The sequence below is a fragment of the Propithecus coquereli genome, unplaced genomic scaffold, assembly GCF_000956105.1.
Source record: "Propithecus coquereli isolate 6110/MARCELLA unplaced genomic scaffold, Pcoq_1.0 Scaffold301, whole genome shotgun sequence".
Classification (NCBI taxonomy): Eukaryota; Metazoa; Chordata; class Mammalia; order Primates; family Indriidae; genus Propithecus; species Propithecus coquereli.
This window is the reverse complement of record NW_012148631.1, coordinates 3,439,429-3,454,565: the sequence shown is the minus strand read 5'-3', so window position 1 is coordinate 3,454,565 and position 15,137 is coordinate 3,439,429. Positions and strand designations below refer to the sequence as shown.

At 38.1% G+C, this 15,137-nt stretch overlaps 1 protein-coding gene across 1 annotated transcript in view; it reads left to right on the top strand.

Moving 5' to 3' along the window:
• The window catches only part of UBTD2 (ubiquitin domain containing 2), a 79,903-nt gene extending 65,454 nt beyond the window's left edge, over window positions 1-14,449 (top strand). Inside the window, exon 3 of the mRNA XM_012649738.1 lies at window positions 13,636-14,449. Within this exon, the coding sequence (XP_012505192.1) occupies window positions 13,636-14,033 (398 nt within the window). The 3' untranslated portion in view covers window positions 14,034-14,449. The remainder of the gene's footprint in view (window positions 1-13,635) is intronic.
• Window positions 14,450-15,137: the final 688 nt, after the last annotated feature.

Sequence of the window (15,137 nt, the reverse complement as noted above, 5' to 3'; positions counted from 1 at the left end):
GTCTGCTTGCTTGTTTTGCTTTGCATTAGTATTTATTTTGAAGAGAAGTAAGATTGAAGAAGGGAAGCAACACTTAAAACCATAGTGAGTTATATATAATTTGACAATATGAACCAAAGCCATAAAAATGTCTATACCATAATGTAAAAATTCAAAAACTTAACCTAAGAAATTAATTCAGAATATGAAAAAAGCAACATATACATTATTCATTTATTCATTGCTAAGTTATTGGTAGAAGTAAATACTTGGAAGAAATCTTTTTTTATTTCAATAGATTTAGGAGTACAAGTGGTTTTTGGTTGCACAGATGAATTGAATAGTGGTGTATTCTGTACCTGTCATTTGAATAGTGTACCCAGTAGGTAATCTTTCTTCCCTCAACTCCCTCCCCCCACTTTTGAGTCTCCATTGTCCACTGTATTTGTATGCCCCTGCATACCTGTAGCTTAGCTCCCTTATAAGTAAGAACATTTGGTTTTCTCTTCCTGAGTTACTTCATTTAGGATAGCGGCCTCCAGTTCCACCCAAACTCCTGCAGAAGATATTATTTCATTCATTTTTATGTCTGAGTAGTATTCCACAGTGTATATATACCACATTTTCTTTATCGTCTCATTCGTTGATGGGCGTTTAGGTTGATCGCATATCTGTGCAGTTGTGACTTGTGCTGCCGTACAGTTTGGCTTTTGAAGTCCTGTTTGTTTTGTCCTTTTTTTCATGCTTAGGGTTATGGGATGAAGAAAAAGTTAATTCTTAAAGACCTTTTAAAATTCTCTTCTCTTCATGGAGTTTGTTATGTAGGTGGGAAAGGAGTTGTCCAGAATATTTTTCCCTTTTCCTAGTTATCTTTAACTCAAAATATATTTATATATAATGCACATTTAATGTTTTTTTTTCTTTTCGTTTCTTTTTTTAACACACTGACTGCCACAGTAGGAAAAAAACTTTTTTTCCTTGGGGCCACAATGTTTTATTACAAAAATAGAATAAAAACTTCAAAAAACAAAATGATCCTTTCTAATTTAATGAAAAACTTGTTATTTTTTATTGTTTTCTGTGCGTGAGTTATTTGCAACTTGAAAAATAGTTCACGAGGCTCCCAAGGCAAAGAGACTTGTGAGTTATGTATACTTCATGAGGCCCTGGGCTCAAAACTAGCGTGAGTTAAATACAACTCACATGGCAGTCAATGTGTTAAACTAAGGTACTTATATGTAGCATAAAAAGAGCATTTTATATGCAGGGAACCAATATATGATGAAAAGAACACTAGACAGAGAATCAAGAATAATAAAATACTAATAATTAACTTTTTGAATATTAATGTTATTTAATTCTCATACCTGTTAAAATCACCTACAACAATCCTCATTTTACACAGATGAGAAAACTTAAGCACAGAGAGGGTGCATCATTCTTCCAAGGTATAAGTCATGGAATTGGGATTTGAACTCACACCTTAGTTGTAAGGATAACTGAGGCAACGAAGTACCCTGGTCAAGTCATTTCATGTCTGTGTTGTGTAAAGTGATTACACAAATAATCTTCAATGTTTATTCCATGTCTAATGTTTTAGGTCCCTTGCACACTTTGTAGAATACTTTAAAATGGTATACTTCTGTTTGGGAAGTATACCCTATTCTCATAAGACATAGATAGGAAATGAATAGGTGTAGGCCTTGTTTCTGTTTCCCTAGGGTATGTCAGAAGCCCATTAAAACGTTATCTGTGAATTTTGGTTGCTTTAAAGGTTCCTATAAGAATTTGTCATTTAATAAACTTAATTGATAAGTTAATTGATAAAAATAAAGCTTAGGAATGAAGGCATGAAGATATTGTATTTACATGAGAGATTGGGAATTTGTGCCAGACTCTTGCAGTGTTTAGAAATGAAACTGGGCCTTAATGAAGGATCTAATGACTGCTTAATCATAAATTAAATGTTAAATCATTTTCTTCTCTGTATCCTCAAACAAAAATGGTTTAGAGTTATAAAATGTAAATTTATCTACTCCTTCTGCTGCTGTCACCCTTTTTCTTCAGTTAGAGCGATAAATGCCTGAAAATAGCTAAGGTAGGAGGTTGTCCCTGAGTCAGTAGGCTTGTCTCTGAAGAAGACCACCTCTCTGTGCCATTCTGGATGGTGAGGGTAGAGGGAAGCAAGGTTTCTAACACGGTCCCAGGGAGTGTACTACACCACCTTCTACTTCTGTAAAGCCAGGGCAGGTTTATATAGACCACCGTGTCCAAGCATCTGTCTGCTCCTTTGGTCCCTGTCCTTTTTTTTTTTTTGAGAGACAGAGTCTGGCTCTTTCACTCAGGCTGGAGTGCAGTGGCACCATCGTAGCTTACTGTAACCTCAAACTCCTAGGCACAAGCAATCCTCCTGCCTTAGCCTCCCAAAGCAGCTGGGATTACAGGCATCAGCCACTGCTCCCGGCCCCCTGTACGCCTTTTAAAGAGCTGAAGCCCTGGGATTAACGATCAGTATCCCTCTTAGAAATGGGATGAAATGTTCCACAAGCTCTTAATCATGGTTTGACTATCGTAGGACTTCAGCAATACATACAAAGCACCATTTTTCACCAATGCTTGCTAAAAGAGATGATAGACTTAGTTCTTCTGAATGCCACAGTCTTAATGGCTGACTTAGTGGGATGAGATAGCTAGACCTTGTGCTTCTAAGGCTAGCTACCAGATATAAGCTTGATACAATTCCCAGCAAAATGTTCCATGAGAGAACCTGTAATTTGTTAGCACCCCTGCAGTCCTGCAAGACTGCTCATAATACCTGGAGGAAGAATAATTTTGATGGCTCTTTTGACATTAGTGTGATTCAGGTTTGTAGGGAGCACCTTGAAACATGAAGCAGTATACTCAGACTTTATGAAACTTGATCCTTAGTGACACTGCTGTAGTAAGTGCTCCCTCTTAAGTCTGATTCTGAGATTTAAAAGTTGTGTGAGAAGAGAACTAACATTATTGAGTGTTTTCTATGGATTTATTATATGTACTAGGCAATTTTACATGTCTTATTATTTAATCCTTATAATAGCCTTGTGAGGTAAGTACTATAATCCTTGAGAAAATAGACTGAACACGTTAAAAATTAGGATCTAAATTCAAACGTGGTATTTATCAACTCCAAAGCTGCCTCTCCTCCTATTAGATCTCACTGCTTCTCATGCAATCTTCTGTCCTTCCATCAGGCTTGAGAGTGCACTGCCTGGACCCCCACTGTTTCATTCCTTTACATTCATTCTGTCATTTCAGCGTCCTCATTCTTTTTAGCAGTGTCCAGCTCATTTAAATGTTGAGGCCCTCCTTTGCCATAGGAGGCTGTGGGTGTTGAAAAGCAGAAGAGTTCAAGCCTTCTGGGTCAGTTAGAAAAGAGAAGTCAGGAATAAAGACATCCGTTCCTACAGGCTTTGGAAGGGACCCCCAGTTTTAAAAGAAATCTTGGAGTTCTAGGACATTGCCCCCTTAATTCATTTTGGGAGGGGAGTTTCCCATACCAGATTGCCAATGTGATCTAAATATTAAATTTGGCCGAGAGTGATGGCTTATGCCTATATCCTAGCACTTTGGAAGGCTGAGACTGAAGGATCGCTTGAGGCCAGGAATTTGAGACTAGCCTAGGCAACGTAGTGAGACCCCATTTCTACAAGAATAAAAAAGTTAGCCGTGTATGATGGCACACTTGTAGTCCTAGCTACTCAGGAGCTGAGGCACAAGGATCTCTTGAGCCCAGGAGCTGAAGGCTGCAGTAAGCTATGACTGCACCATTGCACCCTAGCCTGAGCAACAGAGCTGGACCTTGTCTCAAATAAATAAATAAATAAATATTAAATTTGTTCAGCTTTATAGAGGTATATTGAAGTATACTAAACACATATTTAAAGTGTATAATACGATCAGCTTTGACATGTATACACCCATGAAACCATTGCCACAATCACCTCCTTAGGCAGACCGATTTTTAACATTTATAAACCTGTACACATAGTTATGCAGGTAACAAATGGTAAAAATTTAACACTGAGCCAAAGTCTTACAGGAGTGACAGCATAGAGGGATAAGCAATGAGGCCTTTAAATGCTTCAGAACACATCTTTCTTTTTAGCCTGAAAGATTGCTTGAGAAAGAGTAAAGTGTTAGACCTATTGGTATTTAGTAAAGCTATTTTTGTTATTTGTCATCTAATTTAGTTTTATCTTTAGAATTTTCTAGTGGAATATTTTGAAGCGTAATTAAAAATAGCCATAGAAAATAGTTGACCAAGGAAAATAGAACATCTGAGCCAGTCATCTAGATGAAAGATAAATAAAAACAACTTCAGAAAATTATGTATGAAATCAGAACAGAAGGTGGAGACTTGGCAGCATTCTTCCTACCATGGGGAGCTTTCAGGACTTCCTGGCCTGGGGAAATGATGCCCTGGCAGTTATTTATCCTGGTGGCCATCTGTTTCTGCTAGGACTTGACTTGAGGCCTACAGTGGGTTTGTGAGAAGAGGAGGAAAAAAAAACAACTTTTCCTTCCACAGAGGACATTAGGTGAGCAGTATGAGCAGGCCTGGCTAGAACCTCATTAAAACTAGTGAAGAATTGCTAAATGAACTGCACCCGTGGTGGCCAGTCAGTGGGGATTAAAACCTTTTATAAACTGCAGATGCAAACATGGCTAAAAGTGATTTTGCCAAAGAGAAAAATTACCTACTTTGATCAACTTTTAGGGTTCGTTTTCTTTTGTGTGTAAACATTGGGTTTCTCTAAGCAAACCTCTCTGCCTTCAGTTGTCCCATTTTTTTACACTTTTCAAATATTGTAGATGTGACAAGAAGAGGACTATTTTGTCACTACACGTGGCAGTCTCATACCACTGATACTTCTCTCAGTCACCATTTCCTTTGGACTGACTTTAGGAGCTCATTTTACATTTCCTTCTTTGACCAGTCATTGAAATCATTAGCAAGTATGTGGCTGGGCTGCATTAGGCACTGTTAGTTTCTTGCTCCATGGGATTCACTTCTGGCTTTTCATCCCTCTTGTATTTGTCCTGTGCCTTTTGTTTTCTGCCAGATACGTTTCTGCCTTCTCATTAACCATATCCCTAATCTGAGAACCCAGCCCTGCTTTTTTATCCTTATGTTATACATTTACTTCTTCAGGAGTCTGATCATTTCACGTACTAGTTGTGTGACCCTGAACAAAAGTTACTTCGCTCTACTTCAATTTTTCCATCTATAAAATGGGTACAATAGACTTACCTTATAGTGCTCTTATAAGTATTAAATTGTTAGTGTACGTAAAGTGCTTAGATGGGGCTAGAACTAGTAAGCACTCTCAGGTATTTGTTTTTATGTTCAAACTTGTATGTTGGAAATTATTACTCTCTAAGCTCTTCCCAATCTTCTTCTTCAGTTAGCTACACATAATTCAATTGAAGTGTCTCTCTGAACCTGAAGCAGTTAAAAACTAAGCAAAGAATCTTGTAACCCTAAATTCACTATTTTTCTGTCACTCTAGTTTCCCAGTTATGTGATTATTCTTTCCTTTTTGTTTTCCATCAAATCTAACCTATCATTAGGTCCTGGCAGTTACCATTGATTCTCTCAAATCAATTTCTTTTCATTTGTATAGTCAGGGCTCCCTGATTCTAGTCAGTCATTCTCCCTTCATGTAATGATAAAATAATCATCTTAGCACCTACAATATCAGTTGGGATATAAAAGACAGTGAGTATTTGTTGAGTGAATGTCTCATTTACCTGTGTTAGCCACCTCTAAAAATTTCCTATAGTATTAAGTCTAAACTTCTGAACATTACTATCAGGCTTCACTATTGTTGCCTATTCAGTAATTTCACATCGTTGATTATATTTCAGCTCAACTAGCCCACACAGTATTCCCTACTACTTTGAAATTATTCTTATTTCCACATCATTCCTATTTCTTGCGATGCTTTTCACTTCTCTTCTGTAATTTTAAAGTCATGTCCAGAACACACCATTTCTGCAGAATTTCTCCTTGTTGGCTCTACCAACTCTAGTCATGTTCTGTTCTGTGATGTGTCAGCACCTATGTTTGATTTTCAGTGTGTCAGTTTGTACTTACATCTGTGGTGGGCATGTTATATCTGCTCACCTTGAATATAAGCTCCTGGGAGTCAGGGACAGTCTCGGCTCTCTCATACCTCATCTCTTCACTGCCAGTTATGTGCTCAGTAAACATTTATGCAGCAACTCTATGGAATGTAAGAATTGTTTTCTAGTGATCTTCGTTAAGCCCTAAAGAGGTTATATGGTAGAGATCACTACTAGCAGAGCAGTTTTCTCTTCAGCGAAGAGCTTTGGGGCCATTAAATGGTGGAAGATTAGGAATATACTGTTGAAAAGAGTCTGGGCCACTAAGGAGCCAGTCTGCTCTGACTGGGTAATTCTGAGGTAATTTTCAGCTGTGGACTACAATGTAAACAAACATTTTTAGTGATACTTTATGATCCTAGATATTTAATTTGGGAAGAGGATAACCGATAAAACTATAGTCTTAAAATGAAGTTAAAACAAATTTGACTAAATGATACGCATTTTTCTCCTGTTTAGTTTTTTTTTAATAGGTTTTATATTTTAGAGTGGTTTTATGTTCACAACACAATTGTAAGGTATAGAGATTTCTCATATATTCCCTGCCCCCGCACATGCATAGCCTCCCCCATTATCAACATCCACCACCAGAGTGGTGCCTTTGTTAAAACTGAGGAACCTACATTGAGATGTCACTATCACCCAAAAGTCCATAGTTTATATTAGAGTTCATTCTTGGTGTTTTACATTCTGTGGGTTTGGACAAATTTATATTGACATGTATCCCTTGTTAATAGTATCATACAGAGTAGTTTCACTGCCCTAAAAATCCTCTGTGTTCTGCCTATTCATCCCTCCCTTCTCCCTAACTCCAGGCAACCATTGATCTTTTTACTCTCTCCATAGTTTTGCCTTTTCCAGATTGTGAAAATAATCCCTTCTCAGCCTTTTGGCTAAGATCAAGTGCAGAGTGGGAAAATAGTTGGAATCATATAGTATGTAACTTAATCAGACTATCCTTTCACTTAGTATTGTGCGTTTAAGTTTTCCCCATGTGTTTTCGTGACTTGATGACTCATTTCTTTTTAGCGCTGAATAATATTCCATTGTCTAGATGTTCCATAGTTTACCTGTTCACCTACTGAAGGACATCTTGGTGGCTTCCAGGTTTTGGCAATTATGAATAAAGGTGCTATAAACATCTGTGAGCAGGTTTTTGTGTGAACATAAATTTTCAACTCCTTTTGGTAAATACCATGGAGTGTGATGGCTGGATTATTTGGTAAGAGTATGTTTAGTTTTGTAAGAAATTTCCAAACTGTCTTCCAAAGTAGCTGTACCATTTTGCACTTCTCCCAGCAATGAATGAGTGTTCTCTGTTGCTCCACATCTTCACCAGCATTTGGTGGTGCCAATGTTCTGGATTTTGACTATTCTAGTAAATGTATCATGGTATCTCATTGTTTTAATTTGCATTTCCCTGATGACATATGATGTGGAATATAAGCAAATATGATTATTTGTCATCTGTTAATCATCTTTGGTGAAATGTCTGTGAACCTCTTTGGCCCATTTTTTTTTTTTAGTCAAATTGTTTTCTTGATGAGTTTTAAGAGTTCTTTGTATATTTTGGATAATAGTCCTTTATCAGATATGTCTTTTGCAAATATTTCCCCATTCCTGTGTCTTGTCTTTTTATTCTTTTTATAGTATCTTTAGCAGAGCTGTAATTTCTAATTTTAATGAATGACAGCTTATCAGTTCTTTCATGGATCAGGCCTTTGGTTACCATCTAAAAGTCATTGCCAACATTGGTGTCATCTAGATTTTCTCTTATGTTGTCTTCTAGGAGTTTTACAGTTTCCTGCTTTACCTTTAGGTCTGTGATCCATTTTGAGTTAATTTTTGTGAAAGGTACAGGTCTATGTTTAGATTCATTTTTTTGCATGTATATTTCCAGCTCTAGCACCATTTGTTGAAAAGACTATCTTTTCTCCACCATATTACCTTTGCTCCTTTGTGAAAGATCAGTTCACCGTATTCATATAGGTCTACTTCTGGGCTCTCTATTCTCTTCCATTGATCTATTTGCCTCTTCTTTTGCCAATACCACTGTCTTGATTACTGTAGCTTTATAGTAAGTCTTTAAATCAGACAGTGTCAAAGTCCTCAAATTTTTTCTGCTTCAATATTTTGTTGGCTACTTTGGCTCTTTTGCCTCTCCATATAGATTTTAAAGTCAGTTTGTTAATATCCACAAATTAACTTGCTTGTATTTTGATGGGGATTGCATTGAATCTATAGACCAAGTTAGGAAGAACTGACATCTTGACAATATTAAACTTCCCTATCCATAAACGTGGACTATCTCTCCATTTATTAATTCCTCCTCAATTTATTTTATCAAAGTTTTAAAATTTTCTTCATGTAGATCTTATTTTGTTAAATTTATACCTGTTTTTTTGAAGTGCTAATGTAAATTGTATTGTTTTTAATTTCAAATTTCATTTGTTCATTGCTGATATATAGGGAAGCAATTGATTTTTGTATATTAACGTTGTGTCCTGAAACCTCGTTATAATTGCTTATTAGTTCCAGGAGCTTTTTTGTTGATTCTTCAGATTTTCTGTGTAGACAATCATGTCATCTGCAAACAGAGAGTTTTATTTTTTGCTTCCCAATCTGTATACCTTTTCTTGTCTTATTGCATTAGCTAGGACTTCCAGTATGATGTTTAAAAACAGTGGTCCAAAGCCGGAAGAAGTGGTAGTCAGTTGGTGCAAGGTCTGGTGAATATGGTGGATGACAGAGAGTTTCCAAGTCCAGCTTCTGTAGCTTGAGCAGCGTTGTTTGTGCAACATGTGGTCCAGCATTGTCTTGTAAGAGGATTGGCCTGTCTCTGTTGACCAGTCTTGGCTGCTTACTCGCAAGCATCCTCATCATTTCATCCAACTAGTTGCAGTAGACATCCATTGTAATCGATTGACCAGGTTTCATGAAGCTGTAGTGGATAATACCAGTGCTGGACCACCAAACAGACACCATTAGCTTTTTTTTGATGAATATTTGGTTTTGGACTGTGTTTTGGTACTTCATCTTTATCCAACCGTTGTGCTGAACACTTGCAATTGTCAAAAAGAATCCATTTTTCATCACATGTAACAATAATGGTGTAGAAATGGTTCGCCTTTATGTCTTGACAGCACAGAAAGGCAAGCTTTGAGACAATTTCTCTTCTAGTGCTCATTTAAATCATTCAGAACCCATCTAGCCAGCTTCTTTACCTTACCAATTTGTTTCAAATGGTCCAATATTGTTGGAATAATAATGTCAAACCTTGCTGCTAATTCATGTGTAGGTTGAGATGGATTCGCTTCCATTATAGCTTTCAGCTAATCATTATCCACCTTGGTCTCAGGTGGCCCACCTGGCATATTTTCAAGATTAAAATCATCAGAACAGACCTTCTCAAACCATTGACATACTGTGTGTTCATTAGCCACATCCTTCCCAAACATTTCATTGATATCTCGAGCTGTCTGCACAGTATTGGTTCCATGATGGAACACATATTCAAAAATAATACGAATTTTTGACTTAAACATGGTTTCACAAAAATTGCTCTAAAAAAAAATGTGAAAGATAATCACAAGCCAAACTGTGCTTTTGAAAGACTGAGAATGTACCTTCATACTAAAAATAAAACAAGAAGTGTCAAAGTGAAATGTTGGAGATACCAACTGTCAAACTTAGTACCTAAGGGCATCGGACATTTCATACTTAATAACCTAATACTAGGCCCATTAAAAGCATTCCTCATTTCTGTTACAGTGTTTTTGTTCTGTAGCATTTCTTTTTGGTTCTTTAGAGTTTCCATCTCTCTGTTTACATTACATATCTGTTCTTGCATGCATATCTGTTCTTTATCCATTAGAGCCATCAGCATATTAATCATAATGTTTTAAATTCCGAGTCTGATAATTCTCATATCCCTGCTATATCTGAGTGTGCTTTTGATGGCTTGCTCTGTCTCTGCATACTGTGTTTTTTGCCTTTTGGCATGTCTTGTAATTTTTCTTTGAAAGGTAGACATGATATATTAATACTAGGTGAAAGAAACTGCGGTAAATAGGCCTTTAGTGATGTGGTGGTAAGGTTTGTGGGGGCAAGGAAGCATTCTATAGTCCAAGATTAGGTCTCAGTCTTTTCCTGAGCCTCTGCCTCTGGATTGGGAACTTTGCCAGTGCTTCTCAGTCATAGTGCCCATGTTAGGTGGGACAGGATGACTAGAGGGGGCTGGAGTTGAGTATTTCCCTTCTCCCGGGTCAATTAGGCTCTGATAAAGCCCCAGCAGGTTAGGCTCTATTAAATAGTTTCTCTTGAAGGCAGAATGCTCTGGCATGTTTAAAAATGGTTCCTTTTGCCCTCCCCCCTTCCCCCCTTCCCAGAAGCACAGGGGATGTTTCTTTGATATTCACTGTGAGGGAGGTGGTGGTCTAGGAGATAAAACTCAGAAAGGTATCACTCCCCCAGACCCCCAGAACTGGGTCGCCTGGAGTATTTATCTGTAAGTCTTGTTTACACTGAGCCTCCAGTAGTTCTCCAGTTACATTTCAGGTTTCCCTAGCTTGCACTGGTTCCACACAGGTTTCAGCTCCTGAGTTTCTGCTCCAGTAAATTGTGACTCTCTGTATTCTGTCTCTCCAATTTGGGGAGCAGTGGTTTGCTCTGTGACCTTACTTCTCTTACAGATCTAAAAAGAGTTGATTTTTCAGTTTGTTGATTATTGTTAGGATGGCGTGGTAATTTCCAGGCTTCTTACATGACAAACTGAAAACCATGAGCCTAATTTTTAGTTTAAAACTAGAGCATATTTATAACTCAGATTATAATTTTATAGGCAGAAGTGAAGGAAAGAGTAAATAAACCAGAAAACTTCATATTAAATAAAAAACAAGTTACCTTTTCCAAAAATGTGGGAGCTTTTAAGCAATGGAGTCTGGATGGCTTATTTCCAGCATTGTAGATATGAGCACTGCCAGAGCTTGAGTAAGAAGATACATGGTAGACAAGGTGGCTCATGCCTGTAATCCCAGCACTTTGGGAAACTGAGGCAGGGGGATCCCTTAAGGGTAGGAGTTCAAGACTGGCCTGGGCAACATGGCAAGACCCCATCTCTACAAAAAATTTTAAAAATTAGCCAGGCATGATGGCATGTGCCTATAGTCCCAGCTACTCTGGAGGCTGAGGTGGGAATATAACGTGAGCCCAGGAGTTCGAGGCTATAGTGAGTCATGATCACACCACTGCACTCTAGCCCAGGCAACAGAACAAGATCCTGTATCAAGAAAAAAAAAGATGGGCTGGGCGCGGTGGCTCACGCCTGTAATCCTAGCTCTCTGGGAGGCTGAGGTGGGCGGATTGTTTGAGCTCAGGAGTTCGAAACCAGCCTGAGCAAGAGCGAGACCCCGTCTCTACTAAAAATAGAAAGAAATTAATTGGACAACTAAAAATACATAGAAAAATTAGCCGGGCATGGTGGCGCATGCCTGTAGTCCCAGCTACCCGGGAGGCTGAGGCAGAAGGATTGCTTGAGCCCGGGAGTTTGAGGTTGCTGTGAGCTAGGATGATGCCACGGCACTCTAGCCCGGGCAACACAGTGAGACTATGTCTCAAAAAAGAAAAAAAAAGATGATGATGATGATGATGATACACATTCTAGCTGTAACTCTTCCATGCAGTTTTTTTCTCTCACGCCTTTGAGATTTGAAAACTAAACCCTGACTTGCTGAGTTGAAAGGCAGGAAGGAAAAGACTGGGCTTCTTTCCATAGTGATGGAGAATTGAGTATTCAGACCTAGTAAGAGCCAAAGTGCCTATTAGTGTACATTTGTTTTGAGGTTGGCATGTGCTACTGTTTTAGCACTGTACAAAAGGCTGCCATGGCATCTCCACTTCCAGTTTCTAGGGAGGCTACAAATGTAGAATGTTTTTCAGTCAAGCCATCATTCTGCCTGCAGTTGAACTGCTTTGGTTTGCAGTCCTGCTGTATTATATCTGTTGTGGTATGTGAAGATAATGAAGCTTGAAACAGTGAAGACTGCACAACTGACTACACCCATGTATGTAAGTACATTGGTACTGCAGGTGGGATGTTACTGCTGTAGGGAACTGCTAGTGATCACAACTGTGCTTGAAGTAGATCCATTTCTGCAGTGTCATGGCAGTGTGAGTGAACAACACAGAGGTTCAACAGAGCGGGGAGATTCATGTCTGTTCTGCTTTCTGACTAAGCTATCACTGCAGCCCATCTTCTGTAACTTGGAAGGCAGACCAGATCGGACCCATGGTGAATTGGTGACCATTCTGATCTCATTTCAGATGCATTATGTTTTTGGCCAGTTGACTACAAATACCAGTTCGTTAATTCATTTGTTCATTGATAACCATTTCTCAACATCCTGCTCCCTATATACACTATCTTGTGTATGAGTGTTTTGAATATGGTAGATGTTTTTGTTTTTTATACAAATTGATAACCAGCTGACATTAATATTCCAGTTTGAGGAAGGGACATGTTATGTATAACCTTAAAATAAAATGTTCCTTAAGTTATGCTTTCAAGTTCCCCATGGAAGTCTTGGTAATTATAATGTAATTTATGTGCCAGCTACTCAGGAGGCTGAGGCAGGAGTATTACTTGAGCCCAGGAGTTCACGGCCAGCCTGGGCAACATAGCAAGACCGCTTCTCTAAAAAATAAATAAATAAATGAAATAATAATGTAGTTTATGCTTTATAAGGAAATTAGCCATTAATACTTGAAAACCATAAGTGCTTTTTTTACCTCCGCTGAGCCAGCTTGTTATAAACTTCATACCCCTTTTGTTCTTTTTAATCCATAGCTTCTCTGTAATAGAGTGACTGATTGGGGTTAAACACCTTGGTCATTTCTGTGGTAACTGTGCTAATGAGACTTGTATGTAAGCAATGAGCCTGTGACAGCTGGTAAGGCTGTCATTTCTAGTTTGTGATCTCTTTGGACTAAGGACTTTTGGCCAAGTACTTCAATTTAGGAAATCCACTCATTAAGAAAATTACTCTGGAGCACTTATGTTGTGGTGAATTGGGCTTAGGGATCTGTTTTTTTCTTGTTTGTTTGTTTAAGGTAGCTGATTCATTTCTTTAAAAGACATCCCAATGTAATTTGAATTTCTCTGTAATGTGGCGTAAGCATTAAATAATATTAACAAATTTGAATTTTTTATGCTTTCACTTCCCTTCTATTTCAATGAAATTGTGAACTAGACATGAAATGACTTAGAAGGGGGTAGGGGTAAGGAGCTAGGATCCTGGTTAATATAAAATTAGATAAAAAGTCAAATAACTGGGCATGGGGCTTGATCATCACTGATGATCAGCTGACAGTGATTGGCATTATTTTATATTTTTTCTCTACAGTGGCATGCTAACGAGAAGCTTAAGCATTTTGCAAGATATAAACAAAAATGAATTTATTTAAACTCTATTCATATCTTCTCTTTCTAAGGTGCACTTACAGAGTGCTATGACGAACTGGGGAACAGATACCAGCTTCCAGTCTATTGCTTGGCACCACCAATCAACATGATAGAGGAAAAGAGTGACATAGAGACTCTGGATATTCCTGAGCCACCACCCAATTCTGGATATGAATCTCAGCTCCGTTTGCGCCTTTCCACAGGCAAAGACCTTAAACTTGTGGTTCGTAGCACAGACACGGTATTCCACATGAAGAGACGGTTACATGCAGCAGAAGGAGTGGAACCGGGTAGTCAGCGGTGGTTCTTCTCTGGCAGACCTCTCACCGACAAAATGAAGCTGGAAGAGCTGAAGATCCCCAAGGACTATGTTGTGCAGGTTATAGTGAGCCAACCTTTGCAGAACCCAACACCAGTTGAAAACTGAACTGGTCCTATTGGCTGGTTCCCAGATCCCTCTGCTCCTTTTTATTGTGTTGTCATTTCCTACTCTATGGCGTGAAATTTGTTTTCACTGCTCTAAATTCCCTATGAATGGATTTAGTTCTGAGGAATTACCAGTGAAAAATTCCATCTGTGATGGAGACCAACAAAAATAATAAAACACAAAGAGCCAGCCTTTGAGACTCATGTAATTACAATTTCTAATTTGAGAAGCAGTTAAGAAATAGATAACCATTTATTTTAAAACACTCAACAACTATGTAATGGCTGTATTTAAATGATTTGGACTGTAAATGGAACGATGCATCCATGAAGAACAGCACCAAGCACCTTTTGAATACAGATTTTTTTTAAATATATCAAATTATATACCCAGAAACCATCCATAATGTTATAAAATGTAAGCTTTTTTTTTTTTAATAGAAACTGAAAAGAGCAGTATTTGAGGTTTGCTTCTATTCTGGTTTTTATTCTTAGCTCAATTACTATTTAGCCATAAAGGAGTGGAGACTGGCAAATTGCACTTCAGTGTTGCTCTCCCCATCCCTACATGTTGAGCTCCTTATTATATTCACACTAAATTTTGGTGCCTTCTAGCACATTGGTGGCAGGCACCCTTCTGGAACACTAGGCAATAATTTAGTCAATGCAGTCTCTGGTCTTTAGCTGATACTCAGTTGAAAAGTCTTTTATCCTCTTACTGCATAGGCATTTTGAAAGGTCTATATAATGAAGCTGTTTTCATATCCAGGCTTAGAAGGTCACTACTATATAATACCTTCGTTGATCTAGCTACTCTGCTTACAACTTTTCATAGCTAACTGTGACTCTAAATGCATAGTTCCTGGGCCAGGGAACACAGGAATCAAGTACAGTTGTTCCCACTACAGGATAATAAAGTAATTATTCTCTTCTCCTCCACTTTGCAGGAAGAGTGTAAGGAAAAACCATTCTATCTGTGCCTGAGAGAACTGTGCCTATTTTCAGTCTTTTAGAGAAAATTTCATCAAAATTTACAAGTGTGAAAGGTTTACTGGCATCACTTTAAACATCAGCAGTGAGACCAAATAATGAAACATTGCTTTAT